At 37.7% G+C, this 16,611-nt stretch overlaps 1 protein-coding gene across 2 annotated transcripts in view; it reads left to right on the top strand.

The window, feature by feature from the left end:
- The window catches only part of acvr2aa (activin A receptor type 2Aa), a 62,927-nt gene that overhangs the window by 24,064 nt on the left and 22,252 nt on the right, over nt 1–16,611 (top strand). The window contains exons 3-4 of one of the 2 annotated variants that reach the window (XM_067410741.1): nt 184–293; nt 5,532–5,686. In XM_067410741.1, coding sequence (XP_067266842.1) covers nt 184–293; nt 5,532–5,686 — 265 coding nt within the window. Of the gene's footprint in view, nt 1–183; nt 336–5,531; nt 5,687–16,611 lie in introns of both variants that reach the window. The other variant, XM_067410740.1, reaches the window with a different exon arrangement.

Genomic DNA, 16,611 nt, shown 5'->3' with positions numbered 1-16,611 from the left:
ATTGCCCATATATGTATATTAGTAATGAGTATGTACTGTTTTGCACTTTTGGGTTATTTGGTGAATGGATGAAATCTTGAAAAAAAAAAAAAAGTGGTCAACTAGAAATTTCAGTGTTTCAGTGGTTAAATAAATTGAACATCAGTTGTGGACTGATAGCTCTGCTTGTTCTTTAACTTACAGCACTGAGTGTGTGGAGAAGAAGGAGGACCCAGATGTGTTCTTCTGCTGCTGTGAGGGCAACATGTGCAACGAGAAGTTCTTCTACAACCCCGATATCCCGCCAGTTCAGAGTAAGGCTCCCTTCAGCGACACAAACAGCAAAGTCTTTAAGGGTATTGGAAGTTCTTCAGTTATACCTCTTCCTCTGATGTAATTGTGCTGGTGTTTGATTCTGTTGGTGTGAAACTGTCCTTTCTGTCTTTGTCTCATCATAGCCTATATTCCATCATAACCTCATCGTTAAAATCATCAGATTACCTCAAAGCCTCTAATTCGTTTTTCATGAATATTCATGTCAAAAGTCATAACAGGCTTGCTGTGTTTTTCGTATCCTTTTACAATCCATTTTAGTGTTGTTGTTTTTTTCATTTTTTTTTTTTTTTTTAATAATATCCTGAATTATGAAGTATGTATTTGTGTAGCCACATTTTAGCACCACAATCCAATGCATACCTGCATTGTAACTGTTTTTGAAGTGTTAAAATGAACATTTTGTCTGATAGTCTGTACATCAGTGTTCTGTGCTACATGTAATTGAACATAAATCTTTAATGAAAATATAATAAAAATGTGCACATTAGGAAGACAGCTTTCTGAATGATATATACATATATTATATACACATGCACTTTCCTTTTTTAGCAGAACATCATAACATATCACTGTTATGCTGTTTATATTAAATCAGCTGGTTGTCTTGAAGGTACTGCATTTTTAGTGTGCTCATATTGAATTGGTGACATGTTCAAAGTGTTGTCAGTGGTGTGAATGTTCATTATTAGTTCCTGTTGGAAACATATGGTGCAACTAAAGTTTTTTTTTTTTTTTTTTTCTTCTGCATGATCTGTATTTTCAGTTTCCTACTGAGACAGTGACATTGATGAGGTGCAGTTTATGTGAGCTTTTTGGGTTTGAAAGTATCATAACTTAAGTTTGTAATTTTGCTTTTGCATAAATGTACAGTTCCAGTGAATCCATTGTGCCCTCCATGTGAATGTAGGAAATACAGTTTTAACATTTGATTTTTGAAATATCAAATTACAGATGTGCTTTTAAGCTACAGATATTAGGGACTTTTATAAACTTGGTTATGTTTATTCATTTGGTAAGATAATTCTCTATTTGTTTTATAAAAATGTAAGCTTTTATGTGCTTATCTTGACCAAGCCACCAAATCTCCACTGACAAAAGCTCTGTTAATTGCTGAATCTGTTGGTTCTTATACACATCTGTATTTCTCGTGACCACTGCACAACTCAATGGCTGTGGATTATTCTGCTTTTGAGCTTGTCTCTCATATACCTTATTGATACAGCTCATCAGGCTTTTTCATCTTCATAAGCTTTGCTTTTTTAGAGATTTTTAGAGAGGCAGGTTCCTGTGTAAAATCGAAGTGTTTGTTGTGATGTTGCTGTTACTGGAGGCTTTTAAAGTAGAAACAGTAATATTGTGAATTATCACAATTTTAATTTTAATTTTTTTTTTTTTCTATTTTAATACATTTTAAAATGTCATTTGTTCCTGTGAAGGCAAAGTTGAATTTTCAGCATCATTATTCCAGTCTTCAATGTCACATGATCCTTTAGAAATCATTCTAATATGCTGCTTTGGTGCTCAGTAATCACTTATTTTTTTCCTCTTTTAAAAAAAAAAAAAAAAAAAAAAATATATATATATATATATATATATATATATATATATATATATATATATATATATATATATATATATATATATATATATATAAATTATTATTCTTTTTTTTTTTGTGGGAACCATGATAATATTTTTGTTCAGGACTTGTTCAGGACAGCATTTATTTGAAATTTATTTGAAATTGTCACTTTTCATCCATTTAATGCATTCTTGCTGAGTAAAAAAAGCATTTTCTAAAACAATATTCGGTAACACTTTAGAAAGGGGAACATATTTACTAATAACTATGACTTTTGCCTCAATAAACTACTAATTTACTGCTTATTAATAGTAAGGTAGCTGGTGTAGCGTTTAAGTTTAGTTGTGGGGTAGGAGTGGGGTCAGTATTGGGATGCAGAATATGGTCATGCAGAATAAGGCATTAATATGTTAATGTAAATCATTCACATTAACAAAAGTTTAAAAAATAAAAATAAAAAAAGGGGTGGGGGGGAGCAACATTTATATGTTGCAAAAATAGTACTTGTTACTGTTTAGCATAACCGAAATTGTAAGGCTAAAACAGCTGTATTGTGGAACTTAATGTGTGTTTAGGAGCAGGGTGACCTATAATATGGCCCAAATACAATCACAATAAATTTGACAGCATCACATTGGAGCACAATACATTAAATAAATAGCAGTAATTCAATTTTACTCTGTTCTGTTCCACATGCTAACTTGTCTAAGTGTAACATTACAGAGTTTGAGCCTGTGTAGCTCTTCGTCCACTACAGTAGATCCTCAAAATACATGAACTGAACATGAGCATGACTTCTGAACAATCATCTATATTGAGCAATTCTGTCATTTGGCAATTCAGAGCTGCTTTCATCCGTCCATGCTAAAATAAAATCTTTACATGATCATCTAGCTTATCATATAGAAGACATCAGAGCTTTCGTTGCACCAGTTTGCTTTGCCGTCTTTGGGCTTTCAACAGCATAACGTGCTCTCGCAGCCCCAGAGATGACCGTGTCTTTTAGATTACCGAGGCTGATCTGGTCGCTTTATCTCTTCTGAGTAAACACTGACATCAACATCCTCTTAACTAAATGAGGGATGGAGGCATGTCAGCGAGCCACTGCTCTTAGCTCCCCACAGGAGGGCTGTTTTACGTTTCAGCAATTGTGATTTATCATCTGCCCGCAGCTGCTTTAAAAGATGCCCGATTTTGTTGTGTTCAGCGATGGTTGAGCTCCGTCTGATGAGTTTTGACACTACAACTGTCTGTATCAGTGCAAATGTGGTGGGTAGAAGAGTCTTCAGTTCTTCAGTAGCAGAGGAGGTGGGTTGGAGGGGGGGTCTCACTCGTGCTTATGTAATGGGTCTATTTCCAGAACTGACTCACTCCATATGGAATGATCTTGATATGAAATGCAAAAACCCACAGGGACGCAGAGAGTTGCACAAAGCACACTGGAGTTTCTCAGAACTCGTTTTCTGCGAGCATGGAGCTGTGTGCTTTTCATGACCTTGTGACTGGGTACTTTTATGCCCCGCGGCTGCATGTGGCCATTCTGCCCGCTGAGTGGGGGAAGGGTGAAGTAGGGTTGGATGAGAGTGGGTTTGTTGGGGGTGGATGTGTTTTTTCCTCCGCTCGTGGATTAATCCAGAGTCCTTAACCCACTTCCAAGTCCATAGCTGGCAGGAGAGGGAAGAAATGGCCTCACGAATGGGATCTCTGCTGTACCAACACTAATATGGGTTCAGCCGAAGTTCGACCGGGTGGGTTGCGCACATGTTCCCGCAGTCAACCCAGGCGAATGGGAAATGCTCTGCTATAACACTAGAGTGAGGGATAACTGCATCTCTGGCGAACAGCCACAGCCCAGTCCGATCTCTGGCACTAGATGCAGAGAAACCAAAGGCCACCGTGTGCTCTAAGTATACACATTATTCTCCCTCAAGCGCACACTCGTGCAGTTCTGTTGAACCGTTCTTAACGGGAATGTGCATTTGCATAGACGCCTGAGCATTGGAATAAAACTATTTGCATAAAGCAGGATCTGTCAGCAGCCTTCAGGGAATCAAACCAACCTTGAATTTCAAGGCTGGCGTGTAAGAATTGTAATTAGCGAGTTCAAAAGGTGCGGGACATAAGATAAGTATGCAGTGAGAGATTCTCAACGCACACCGTGTATCTCGCTAATGCAACGTACAGAAGGTGTATGCTAGACTTGACATCCGTCTTATGTGCATGTGCTGTTCCTCGTGAGGGAATTGGGAGCAAACTCTCGTCTGAGGTTCTGCTTAGTAATGCAAATATAAGCTGAAGTCATTCTGTCAAATGCTGATATCATCCCTTTTCACATTCATATCTATTATTAAACCAATAATAACCATAACGGGGTTTCAGCTTTCAAAGAGCATATATGTATTAAAAAAGGGAAATACTGATATTTCTTTATATTTAGTTTATTTACTTGTTTATTATTCATTTGTATTTATTTGCTTTATTGTATTCCTTTCAGCTGGAGCAGTTCACTAAATTTAAAAAAAAAAAATGCTAGTTTGACAAATGAAAAATGATAATAAAATCTTAGGATGTGGACTGCTATTTGCATATAGGAGATCCTACTCTTTGCTTTTTTATTTTTTTATTTTAATTTTTTTTTTACAGACAAATTATGAAAGTGAACATTTCTAATTTATGATAATTTATGAAATATGATTATAATAGGTATCTGTAAAATTATAATGACCTATATCATATAAGTTTATTGTAAGTCTTAATTAGTAGAATACAGCAAGCATATTTGTTTCTCCTAAGTATTTGTGGTAACACTTTATTTTACAGTGTCCTTGTTGCATGTTAAATTTAGTTACTATAGTAATAATTTATGTATAATTACATGCAACTAACCCTAAACCAAAACCTAATCTTAACCCTAAAGTAAGTAAGTATATGTTGTTAATTAATATTACTCAGTACTTAAATGTATAATTACACTCTAACCCTTAAAATAAAGTGTAACCGTATTTGTATATAAGGATTAAGGATGCCTTTACACAAGCACATCGAACACAATCGAACACAGGTCTTGATATTTTTCCTTATTTTTGTTATTTTGTGATTTGTAAGTCACAATGGCTAGCATTTTTATTTATTTATTTAGAAATTAATACTTTTTTCAGCAAAGACACATTAAATTGATCAAAGGTCACAGTAAAGACTTTTGAACCTCTTTTGACTTTTTATTCATCAAAGGATCCTGAAAAATTATGGTTTGCATCATGGTTTCCATAAAAATATTAAGCAGCACAACTGTTATCAACATTGATAATAATAAGAAATGTTTCTTGAGCACCAAAATAGCATATTAGAATGATTTCTGAAGGATCATGTGACACTGAATACTCAAATAATGATGCTGAAAATTCAGCTTTGATCACAGGGATAAATTACATTTTAAAATATAATAAAATAGAAAATGGATATTTTAAATTGTAATAATATTTCACAACATTACTGTTTTTACTGTATTTGGATCAAATAAATGCAGCCTTGGTGAGCATAAGAGACTTCTTTAAAAAAAAAAACATCACCGATCTTTATAATCAAATAAAAAGTATTGATTGGTTCTGATCTCTTGTTCTTTTTATCTTACCAGCAACATCCAACCCCTTCACTCAGAAGCCACCACTGTTCAGCACCCTCCTATACTCCATCGTGCCCATCATGGGCATCGCTGCCATTGTCCTGCTCTCCTTCTGGATGTATCGGCATCACAAGCTAGCGTATCCACCTGTTCTGGTGCCTACCCAGGTAACTTGATATTTTGATTCACTTTTAGTAAAATGAGAATAAAAGTCTCATTTCATTTTTTTTTTTTTTGTGTGTGTGTTTGTGCACATTTTTTATGAGGACACAAATTTGTATAATGACATGGGTATTACACTGGTATTATGATGTAAACATCATTAATTATGAGGACATTTCATGAGTCCTCATAATTAAAAATAGCTTTAAAAACATTTTTTAAAAAAAAAAAGTAAAAATGCAGAATGTTTTCTGTGATGGGTAGGTTTAAGGGTAGGGTAGTTTAGGGGGATAGAATGTACAGTTTGTACAGTAAAAACCATTATGCCTATGGAATGACCTCACTTTGATAGCAAAACAAACCTCTGTGTGTGTGTGTGTGTGTGTGTGTGTGTGTGTGTGTGTGTGTGTGTGTGTGTGTGTGTGTGTGTGTGTGTGTGTGTGTGTGTGTGTGTGTGTGTGTGTGTGTGTGTGTGTGTGTGAGAGAGATACACTAAGGTAAATGTATCACATGCAACAAAATGTTGTAAAATCCATCTGCTCTTATCAGTAGCTCTTGAGTTTCGGTGTATCAGGACATCTTCATGTCACTAGAAACTGTGTTGTTGAGAGCTGTTATTTCCCCTGGGCAGAACCTCCTGTTGACGTGAATGGCAGTGAATTCAGGGATCTAATGTGCTCAATGTCACATTCGCTCAAGCTCAAACACACTGTCAACTGAAATCAAACGAGATCTGTCAGGACACTGTTGTGTTTCGATGCCCTCTTCTCCCACAATAAACACGAGATAACAGAACTGACATAACACAAGACACGAGCAATCGGGTGACCTTTACCCCCTGTGTGTGACTAGTGTTAAGATTCACATCTACTCCTGGACTACACAATAGATCAGACAGTAAAGTAAAAATCTGAACTACTGGGCCAGTGGGAAAAAAAAAATCCTTACTGTTGAGTGTTGCAGGACATCTTTGGCAGCGCAGAATAGATGCATTTTCATGATATATGTGCTTGGATGATATGTGGGACTGTATGGTAGCACAAAGGGTTATCTTTGTGTCAGGTGAGCATTTGGAATTCCCCGATTGAGTTTCAGTGTTATGTAGGCCAGATCTGACAGATAAACCATCCCCATAGCACCGCTGATATCAAATATCATAATCAGCCCAAACTTGTTTTTGATATGTTGGAAGCTTTATTAGTTCTTAATACAGCAGTCAGAAATCTTTGGGGACTATTACAGCACTTACAACAGTCAATATAAAACTGTTTGCAACTTCCGTAATGGTATATTCTTACCATAACCTTTCTGTAAAAGTTGTAGAAATTTTATTATTAATTGGATTGTGAAAAGCAGTCTGTATATGACAGGTGGTTGGGAACGTGCTTGGTGATGTCAGCTGAAAATGAAAATCATTTTTGAGGATGATCACGTTTTATTTCGTATTTATTTATTTACACTTCAGTTCACGGGGGGTGAAAGAAAGGACACATTAAACGTTTTACATTGTTACACAAATTTTTTATATAAGTGCTGTTATACTTTATATTCATGAACGAAATGTGAAAATACTTCGCATATTAGAATGATTTCTGAAGGAGTTACATTTTAAGTTATTTTATTTTGAAATATTATTTCACAATATTTCACTTTTAATTGTATGTTTGATTAAATAAATGCAGCTTTTGTGAGCAAATAAATCTTACCAAACATTTTTGAACGGTAATATATTAATTTACTTTTTGTTTTGATCGATCATTTCCTCCAGAATTTTGTCTCAAGCCTCAAAGCTGTCACTCTTCTGTGTCGCAAACATTGCAAGATTGCCAGAAATTATTTTGTAACATGTTAACGGGAAGTGTGACATTTTGCAAAATGCAAAGAAATCTGCTTGTGTTATGAAACCATTACCTTCCAAATGCTTGCTCAGCATCTGTAAATATTCTTTTGCTTTATTCTACCTTTCAGAAGAGCATGCATTATATTGTTGATATCACCTCACTTTCTAGTAGGGATGATCCGATCAGGATTTTTGCAGCCGATACCGACTAGGGCTGTGTATCGCCAACAATGTCACGATACGATACGCATCACGATACTAAAGCCACGATACGATACGTATCGCGATATGGTTCAATTTAGAATTTAAATTTCTTTTGAGCAGAGTTTAGTAACAGTAATATGTGTTTATTGAATAACCAGTGTTATAACAGTCGTGATAACTGAAAAACTATTTTGTTTTTGTCATTAAAAAAAAACAATGATTTAAATTAAATATTAAAAAAATGTCACAAAAAAGCTTCTTTTAAAACCTGCTTTTAAAGTCACTCCCTCAGTAACTGAATTGACAATAGTGACACTGAAGCATATCAACAAAGCTCAATGACTAATTTCACTTGCAACAGTAAGTTGACTGTAAGAAAACTAAGTTGGTTAATTATATCGGCTATCATATTATAATAATGTCTATACTGCCTGTTTTTTTTTTTTTTTCATCTATGTAAATGATTTTTTTGGATATCAACTCAAAATATGTTCTAGAACAACATAATACAGGCTACAAAATATGGGCTACATGAGTTTACAATACACACTTAACAATAAGGTTCATTTATTAAACATCAGATAATGTATTAACATGAAATAACCATGAGCAATACATACTGTATTAGTTCATCTTTGTTAATGTTAGTTATTAAAAAATACAGTTGTTGATTGTTTGTTCATGTTGGTTTACAATGCATTAACTAATGTTAACAAGATTTACATGATGCGATGTGACCGCAAAGGGCACTTTCACTTTCACGATCAAAGTGCATGCCACTGATAAGCATTGTAAATGCAGTTTTACACTATACACATACCAATTAAATGCGCAGGTCTCCTCTCGTGCATCCTCCCCACTGGACGAGGCCAATATCACTTTCGTTTCGCTTTCAGATATCTCTATTATATGTCATCACTGCTTTTACCTTTCTAGATGTAATTACCGAAATCAAAACAGTCCATAAACTATATCCTCACGAAAACTTCAGTCAAGCCAGCTCGCGCGTCAACCTGAGAGGCCTCCAAGTTTCTCAGTTTCTGAATGGACGGTTTGGCTTGATTGACAAATTGACAAAATGTTCGGGCATGATTTATATACCATCGACCTGTCCTAAAACGTTAGCACGCTTTGATCAATGATTTGGAGATCGCGTGTTTCTCCGTTCAAGAGCGCATTTCCTGTTCACATCTGCGACAAAACAGTTGATTATTTATGAATGAAAGCTCACAGAAACGTGAATGTCTGCTTGCGTTGCCTGCTAGCATCGATTGACGTCACATGATTGGCTAGATTTAAAAGCAAGACAGACTCGATACGGCAGCTGCTGTATCGATACGCGCATCGTCAGGAGTTCATGACGATGTATCGTTGTATCGATATTCTGAGCACAGCCCTAATACCGACTACCGATTTCTTTTCGTCATTATCGGCCAATACTGATCATCATTAAACCGTTCATTCAAATAATATACTTAAAAAAGCTGATTCATTCATGAATAAAACAAGGTGTTGAAATTCATTTAACTTTGAGCACCAATTTACAACGCATCACCTGGGTAACGCTGAAGTTAATGTTTCACTTCATAAAGATCAATGGCATTGATTCAATGTATTGAACAGTGCTGTCACCAGTCATGGGAAATCCCCTTAAACGTTGGAAGGATACTACGACAAAGATATCGCTTTCATCTTCTGACAACTGATGGCAAACTTTTTAATTTTTTTCACAAATATTTGGCTTGACCTGAAGATTGACAGATGCAGGTATTCACACACACTTCATTTCCCTGTCGCTGCCTGCTCTCTGTGTGTGTGTCTGCTCTGTTTTATTAAATCCTTTAGCCAGTGTTCCTCCACGTGATATTTCTTTAGAACATGACAGGTGACTGCAGCACTAAAGTTTGACGTCATCAAGTGTTTTACATCATCAAATTGGAATCGGTTTGTGAGATTTGTGCCCAAATTTAGTGACTACCGATCGAGTCATAGAATGTGATTATCGGCCGATATCAATCTGAGCATCCCTATTTTCTAGTGTTTTTTGCTAAGAATTGAGCTTAACTTTCACAATGTTTATTGTGTAGCCAGAGCTAAATATTAGGGCTGGGACGATACAGCTATCTTCAGATTCGATACTATCATTTGATACTTGGGTGCCGATAAATAAAATAGGCCTAGTTATTGTCTTCATTGTTTTTACTCATAACCTTAAAGCAGAACTAAGTAAATTTTTTTACCTTCATAAATAGTTTTCTAAGTCCTTACGATGGTTAATTGACTTGTAGTGGTGTGTTTGAGGCATGCACTAACTCCCTCTGGCACGTCTACGCCAGAATTCAGCACTTGCAAGTTGAGCTGCATCGACCCGACACAATCTCGCCTCATGTTCTCGTTCACGCGAGAGTGACAAAATGCTTTACGGTAATTCAAAAACAATGTATATATAATGACTTTATAAGACAATTTCGAAAATTACCCATCTCATCGAGATTTCTTGTACTGTATTTGCAAATTACCCATCTACTCTTTCTTGTACTGTATTTGCAAAACAACTGCGCTGGTGAGCGTTGTAGTCGTTGTAGTCCAGAGCTTCACTTGGAGTATTTACAACTGTGTGATTCACTGAAGGAACCTGTACGGGGAGCTTCGCAAATCTTACTTTTCCGCTTTAATAAATAAGGTTGTGACACTAAAAAACTACTGGCCTAACTGAAAAGACAAGTAAACTATCAGTAATAAAATAAAAACATCAAATTATGAGAAATAGCATAAAAACAATAGAACAAACATAAAAATAAAATAAACACTGCATGTTTTCAGGTAAGTCTAACAGTATTTTTCTGGTAGAGAAAATGAATAATCAAATGAAAAATAGCACTGCATAGTCTTCACTGTATAAATTTAAATATAGATTAATCCTTATTAAAGTAACAAAAGTTATTCAGTCAAGAGTAATGAGCAATTTATTTTTTTCTTTGTCCTTTGTTGTTTGAGTAACATTAAAACAAAGACAGAATCAGGTTTATTAAGCTGCTGTCACTTTAAGAAGATGCGCAAGAAGATGTGAAAGAGAGCTCAATTCGGCATTCACACACTGTTTGAGAAGTGGCTTTCTGGGCGTGCGTTTAAGATGTGTGCGCACACAAAACTTCTCACGCTACTGAATTGAGTTCTATTTCTCATTGTAACAAGGTTAGTAGATATGGGAAGAAGGAGGCGGGAACCGGCGAACATTCAACGTAACTTTAATTCAAAAATAAACAAACAACAAAACGAAAGTAATGCCGGCAGACCCTCGCGGACGTCTGCCGGCCACACAAACATAATAAAACATAAAATAAAGTCCAGGCCTGGTCCTCTCTCGTCCTCCACGGTCGTTGCTCCTCCTTTTATGCTCCCGGAGCTCCTCCGTGAGAGACTCAAGGCCGGTGCGCCTCCCAGGTGATGCTTGTTATCACTTGCGTCACCGGCCTCGCGCCGTTCCCTCACGGCTCTCGCCCGCCCTGGTCGCCACATACCCCCATCGCCCCTCGCAGGCTGGGGGGTACCTCCGAGACTGCGCTCTACTCCCCCCCCCGGGGCCTGTCTCGGCGGCCGCAGCACCTGGGGGTAAGGACAGACGAGACGAGAGAAAGGAGACGGAAGCAAGGGGAGCGACAGGACGAGAGAGAGGAAAAAGAGAAAAAAAAAATTCTTGGTCCGGTTCCCCGACACACTGCCGCTCGGTCCTCAGCGTGCCAAGAGGCTCTTTCTCGCGGTGCCATGCGGTGGCACTGGACGCTCGGTGGACGGCCCGATCCTCGACCGCCTCCTGGCGGCCGGCGATGGCTCCTCCGACTGAGGGCAGCCGGCAGCGAGTCCCCCATCCCCTGCTCCTCCCCTTCATGGCGGACGGCAGCAGGCTCCGGCCCACGGCAGACGGCGGCGACTCCTCCGCTCCCTCCAGGTCCAGGACGGCAGCCACCCCACCTCGTCCCAGGAGCACGGCATCCGGGCCTCCGTCCCACCTTTCACAAGGCTCCAGCACCACCGCCTCGGGCAGCCTCTCGCGGTCTTCACTTCCGCGCTGCCCGAACTCCGCAGCACCGCGATCCCCCTCAGCAGCGAGGGCTCTCCGACAGCATGTCCCTCCTTCCTCCCGGGTTTCGGCACCAATGTAACAAGGTTAGTAGATATGGGAAGAAGGAGGCGGGAACCGGCGAACATTCAACGTAACTTTAATTCAAAAATAAACAAACAACAAAACGAAAGTAATGCCGGCAGACCCTCGCGGACGTCTGCCGGCCACACAAACATAATAAAACATAAAATAAAGTCCAGGCCTGGTCCTCTCTCGTCCTCCACGGTCGTCGCTCCTCCTTTTATGCTCCCGGAGCTCCTCCGTGAGAGACTCAAGGCCGGTGCGCCTCCCAGGTGATGCTTGTTATCACTTGCGTCAACGGCCTCGCGCCTTTCCCTCACAGCTCTCGCCCGCCCTGGTCGCCACACTCATCTTCTTGGGCTTGAGTATTTAAATTGGCAAGGCTTAAAAATGTGTAAATGATAAACTTACGTGATGCAGCACTGGCCCAATTGGGCAACAACTGTCCCGAGCAACGTTTACACTGACCCCGGGCCATCGGCAGTCCTTATTGTCGAAAACAAGTTACTGTCCTCCACCTCATCTACAAGCAAGGACTAAAATAAAGCAATTTTTTATAAATTAATATTGATTCTGGAATAAAAGAATTAAAATTGTATCAAAAGTAGTGTTAATTTCGTCACCTATTTTTAATTTATTCTTAGTCTTAGTCTTGTGCCAAATGTCTTTGTTAGTTTTAGTCATATTTAGTCATTCACATATCTTTTTTTGTTAGTCAAGTTTTAGTCGACTAAAAGTCTTTTAATTTTAGTCTAGTTTTAGTCAAAAAAAATTGTAGTCTTTTTTTTTTTTTTTAAATAACACATTATTACTGAGATTATTACTGATAAACATTTCAGTAAAAAAAGTGATTCACATATCTCAAACATTGGTTAAATGTCATAATTACCTGACAAAATACACTTGTTGAAAGATTTTTGTTGAATGCAAATGTTAAACGTGTCTGGTTTTCAATTTCTGATTTGAAGACGTGCAGCTCAAATACAAAACAAAGTCAAAATAATCACCCTGTGTAAACTCCCGCTCATATTTTACATCACTAGAAACTGACGACAAGAGATTCGAAGTTGAAAAACTTGAAATTTCTTTGTTTGAGTTGACATCGCGCAGAGGACGGAACAACACCTTGCCAGAGCCGTAACGAGCCGCACACGCATGCAGTGTAAACAAGGCTTCAACGAGGCTTTAACTTGAGCAACAGCGCGAAGCCGCGAACTCGTTCTGAATATTTTAAAGGCGTGACAGCTGATGAAAAAGCAGAGACGATTGTAGACGAAAATGAAGAGAGATTTTATCTTAGTTTTTATTTTATACAAGACATTTTCGTCTCGTCTTTTTTCGTCAACAATAATGCATGTTAATTTAGTCTTAGTCAGCGTTTTTGGACAGTGGTGCAGTCTTGTCATCGTCTCGTCTTAGTCATGAAAAAAGGTCGTTGACGAACATATATTTCGTCTCGTCTTGTCTGACGAAATTAACACTAATCAAAAGGTGAATCGACGACCCCCCCCCAGCCCTACTACATATGAATAACACGAGAACTGTCTGACTTAGACTTGATAATTATCACTATTTTGACTCATCTCTTGTCTTCCTGTAAGTTGGTCAGTTACTTCATTCATACTCCTGACTGTAATTTAAATGGGTCCATCTTTAACTTTGTATGGTGGTTGCTGTATGCATTTACATTGGACACTTTAACAACCATTTTATGAAACCCTTAGCAGTTGTCATCAACATTGGTTTGAATAGCTCTGATTGAAATGTTCGTCCATCAATTCTCAGGCCATTTTAAAGCATGTAGTTAAAAATAATGTGTCTTCGTTTGAAACATTTGGCCCCCAGCCTCCACTTTAGAGTCTCATACCATTTAGATGGCAGAGAGATGCATTTCGATTATTTAACAGTTTTCTTACAAGGGCCCAAGACCCAACATGCCCCTCAGGAGAGAGAGCACAGTGTGCTTCAACTGCATTAAGTGCTTGGCTTCATGGTGAGGAAGGGAATTTCTTGTTTCAGGAAAGAATGGCCATTCAGGCAACTGCACGCATTTTGCAGTGTTCAAGACCATGAGGTCAGCTCCTGCGTTCATGTGCAACTCATTGCCTTGGTTCCATTTCTTTCAACTTTTACTTCTTGTACATTCACATGCTCAGTTCTGCAACTTTTTTTTATGTTGTTTATGGCAGTAATTAATATTTAATATGTGCAACTTCTGTCTTTATCTAAATCGCCATTTTCATATTTTTTTTGTTCTCTTTTTTGTGATTCTGAAATGTTCCTAGTTGTCAGTGTATTTGGTGAAGTCTCTCAAGTATCTCGTCTGGCAGTTGCTGTAACATGCAGATTTGGCCTTAGGTACGAATAGCAACCGTTGAGTGTTGTCCTTGGGGCAGAAGGTTCATTCTTTCCAGTTAGATTTACTTAGATAAAGTTAAAATCACACACAAGCCAGAAATTCTCGTACATAAGGCAAGATTTTAAAGGTGCCCTAGAATCAAAACTTGAATTTACCTTGGCATAGTTGAATAACAAGAGTTCAGTACATGGAAAAGACATACATTGAGTTTCAAACTCCATTGCTTCCTCCTCCTTATGTAAATCTCATTTGTTTATAAAACCTCAACATAACACTGACTGTTACGTAACAGTCGGGATCATTAATATGTATGACCCCAATATTTGCATATGCCATGTTGCTAACATACTGTTAAATGTGGTTAAAGTTACCATCGTTTCTTACTGTATTCATGGAGACAAGAGCCGTCGCTATTTTCATTTTTAAACACTTGCAGTCTGTATAATTCATAAACACAACTTTATTCTTTATAAATCTCTCCAACAGTGTAGCATTAGCCCGTTAGCCACGGAGCACTATCAAACTCATTCAGAATCAAATGTAAACATCCAAATAAATACTATACTCACATGATCCGACACATGCATGCAGTATGCATGACGAACATCTTGTAAAGATCCATTTGAGGGTTATATTAGTGCACTGAATCGGTGCATAGTTAATGATGCCCCAAAATAGGCAGTTAAAAAAGTTAATTTAAAAAAATCTATGGGGTATTTTGAGCTGAAACTTCAGACACATTCAGGGGACACCTTAGACTTATATTGCATCTTGTAAAAACTGGTTCTAGGGCACCTTTAATCAGAATATCAACTCGAAGCCCACACCTGCACCAGTATGCTTTTTCATCGTAAAGATGAAGCATGTGATTTTTTTTTTTTTTTTTGATTTTTTTTTTTTTGTAGCACAAGCTGCACCAAACAGTATTGCAAAAATATAAAATCATTGGTTTGACAACCAGATTGTCCCATCCCGAAAACATTGGTTCAGTCAGTTTTGCTACGTTGAATGGCTTACTTTTAGTCTCTGCACATTAAAGTAGAAGAAAGTATTTTAACATCATTTTTATAGTATTTTAACTTCAACACTTCATTTTTATGAATTTTAGACTATAACAAAATCATGTTCCTATCTTTTGACTTGACATAAATCTTAAATATTTTGGACAGATAAAATTGGCTTTATCTTAGAAATGTCTTGTGTTGGCCAGCAAGTAAAAGTTCCTACTTAAATAGTGAAACAGATTTACTAGTAATTCCAGAAACCATGAACTTCCCCATCTCGTCTTTCCATCTCATATACGTTAAACTAAAACTAACGCTTGATTTCCTCTTTCCTTCCTCAACTAGCACGCCTTTCATATAATGATAGAGGTAAGAGAAGCCTGATTCATTCATCTTTTTTTTTTTTTTTTTCAAGATTATGTTTGAACCTCATTTTATAACCTTTTTTCCATTGCTATCAAAAGCACCCCTTTGTTTTCGTTAGCACATTTTTCTATAATATCCCACTGGTTTTATTTTGCGTTTATCCCTGCACATTGCCTCATCAATCTGTGATGTTCTGAATTTCAGTGCACGGATAACAAAAACGAAATCCCCTCTGATTCAGGGGATTCAGGCAGAGATCCCTTGATTTAGGTGCATGATAAAACGACAGTACAGAGGTTGATAAATGCACGTCTCCAAGCATGCAGCAAATGTATGCAAAGATGAATGTTATGAATGTGGGAATGGGGAACATCTTAAAGTGCTTTTATTGTACTTAGCATATGAAACATTTGCAGTCATATTGAAAGATTCATAGCAAACTGTCATATTGCATCAGCATCACTCCTTGGACTTCCTCCGTTTCAGCACACAAAATGCACATGAAAAATCAGTGGTTTGATCAGTTTAATGGATGTGAAGCTGTGGGCCTGTGCAGCACTCATTTGTCAATCTGTGTGGTAGTTTTTTGCCAGAGAGGCAAAACTTAAAATCTGGAATGAACTAAGATTATTCCCTAATGAGTCCTGAGCTTTATTTACATTTGCATGAATGTGCTTCATGACAGATGTTCGTCCATGAGCTAAATAAATCTGCAACAGCTAAATATTGCTAGTTTTATATGGGTCATGTTATGTAAAACTGGATTTTTCCCCCTCCCAGCAAGAAATGCAGCAGTGTAGACCTTATATAGCCCCGCCCCTTTTCAGCGCTGCGCTCGATGTCTTTTGTCTTCCGGTTTGTATTTCCACAGCGATCTTACGTATTTATGAATGAACTGTTCTTTTTAAAATCTTCTGGGTCTACTGACATTTGTTAAGACATCTGCTTTAAACATTACAATGCTCACAATAACTTTCATTAACTCTACAACAAGTAAATCCACTTCACCAGCT

This window comes from Chanodichthys erythropterus, chromosome 14 (assembly GCF_024489055.1).
Source record: "Chanodichthys erythropterus isolate Z2021 chromosome 14, ASM2448905v1, whole genome shotgun sequence".
In the NCBI taxonomy this organism is placed as follows: Eukaryota; Metazoa; Chordata; class Actinopteri; order Cypriniformes; family Xenocyprididae; genus Chanodichthys; species Chanodichthys erythropterus.
The sequence above is the reverse complement of the archived record's forward strand: the minus strand, read 5'-3'. Positions and strand labels throughout refer to the sequence as shown.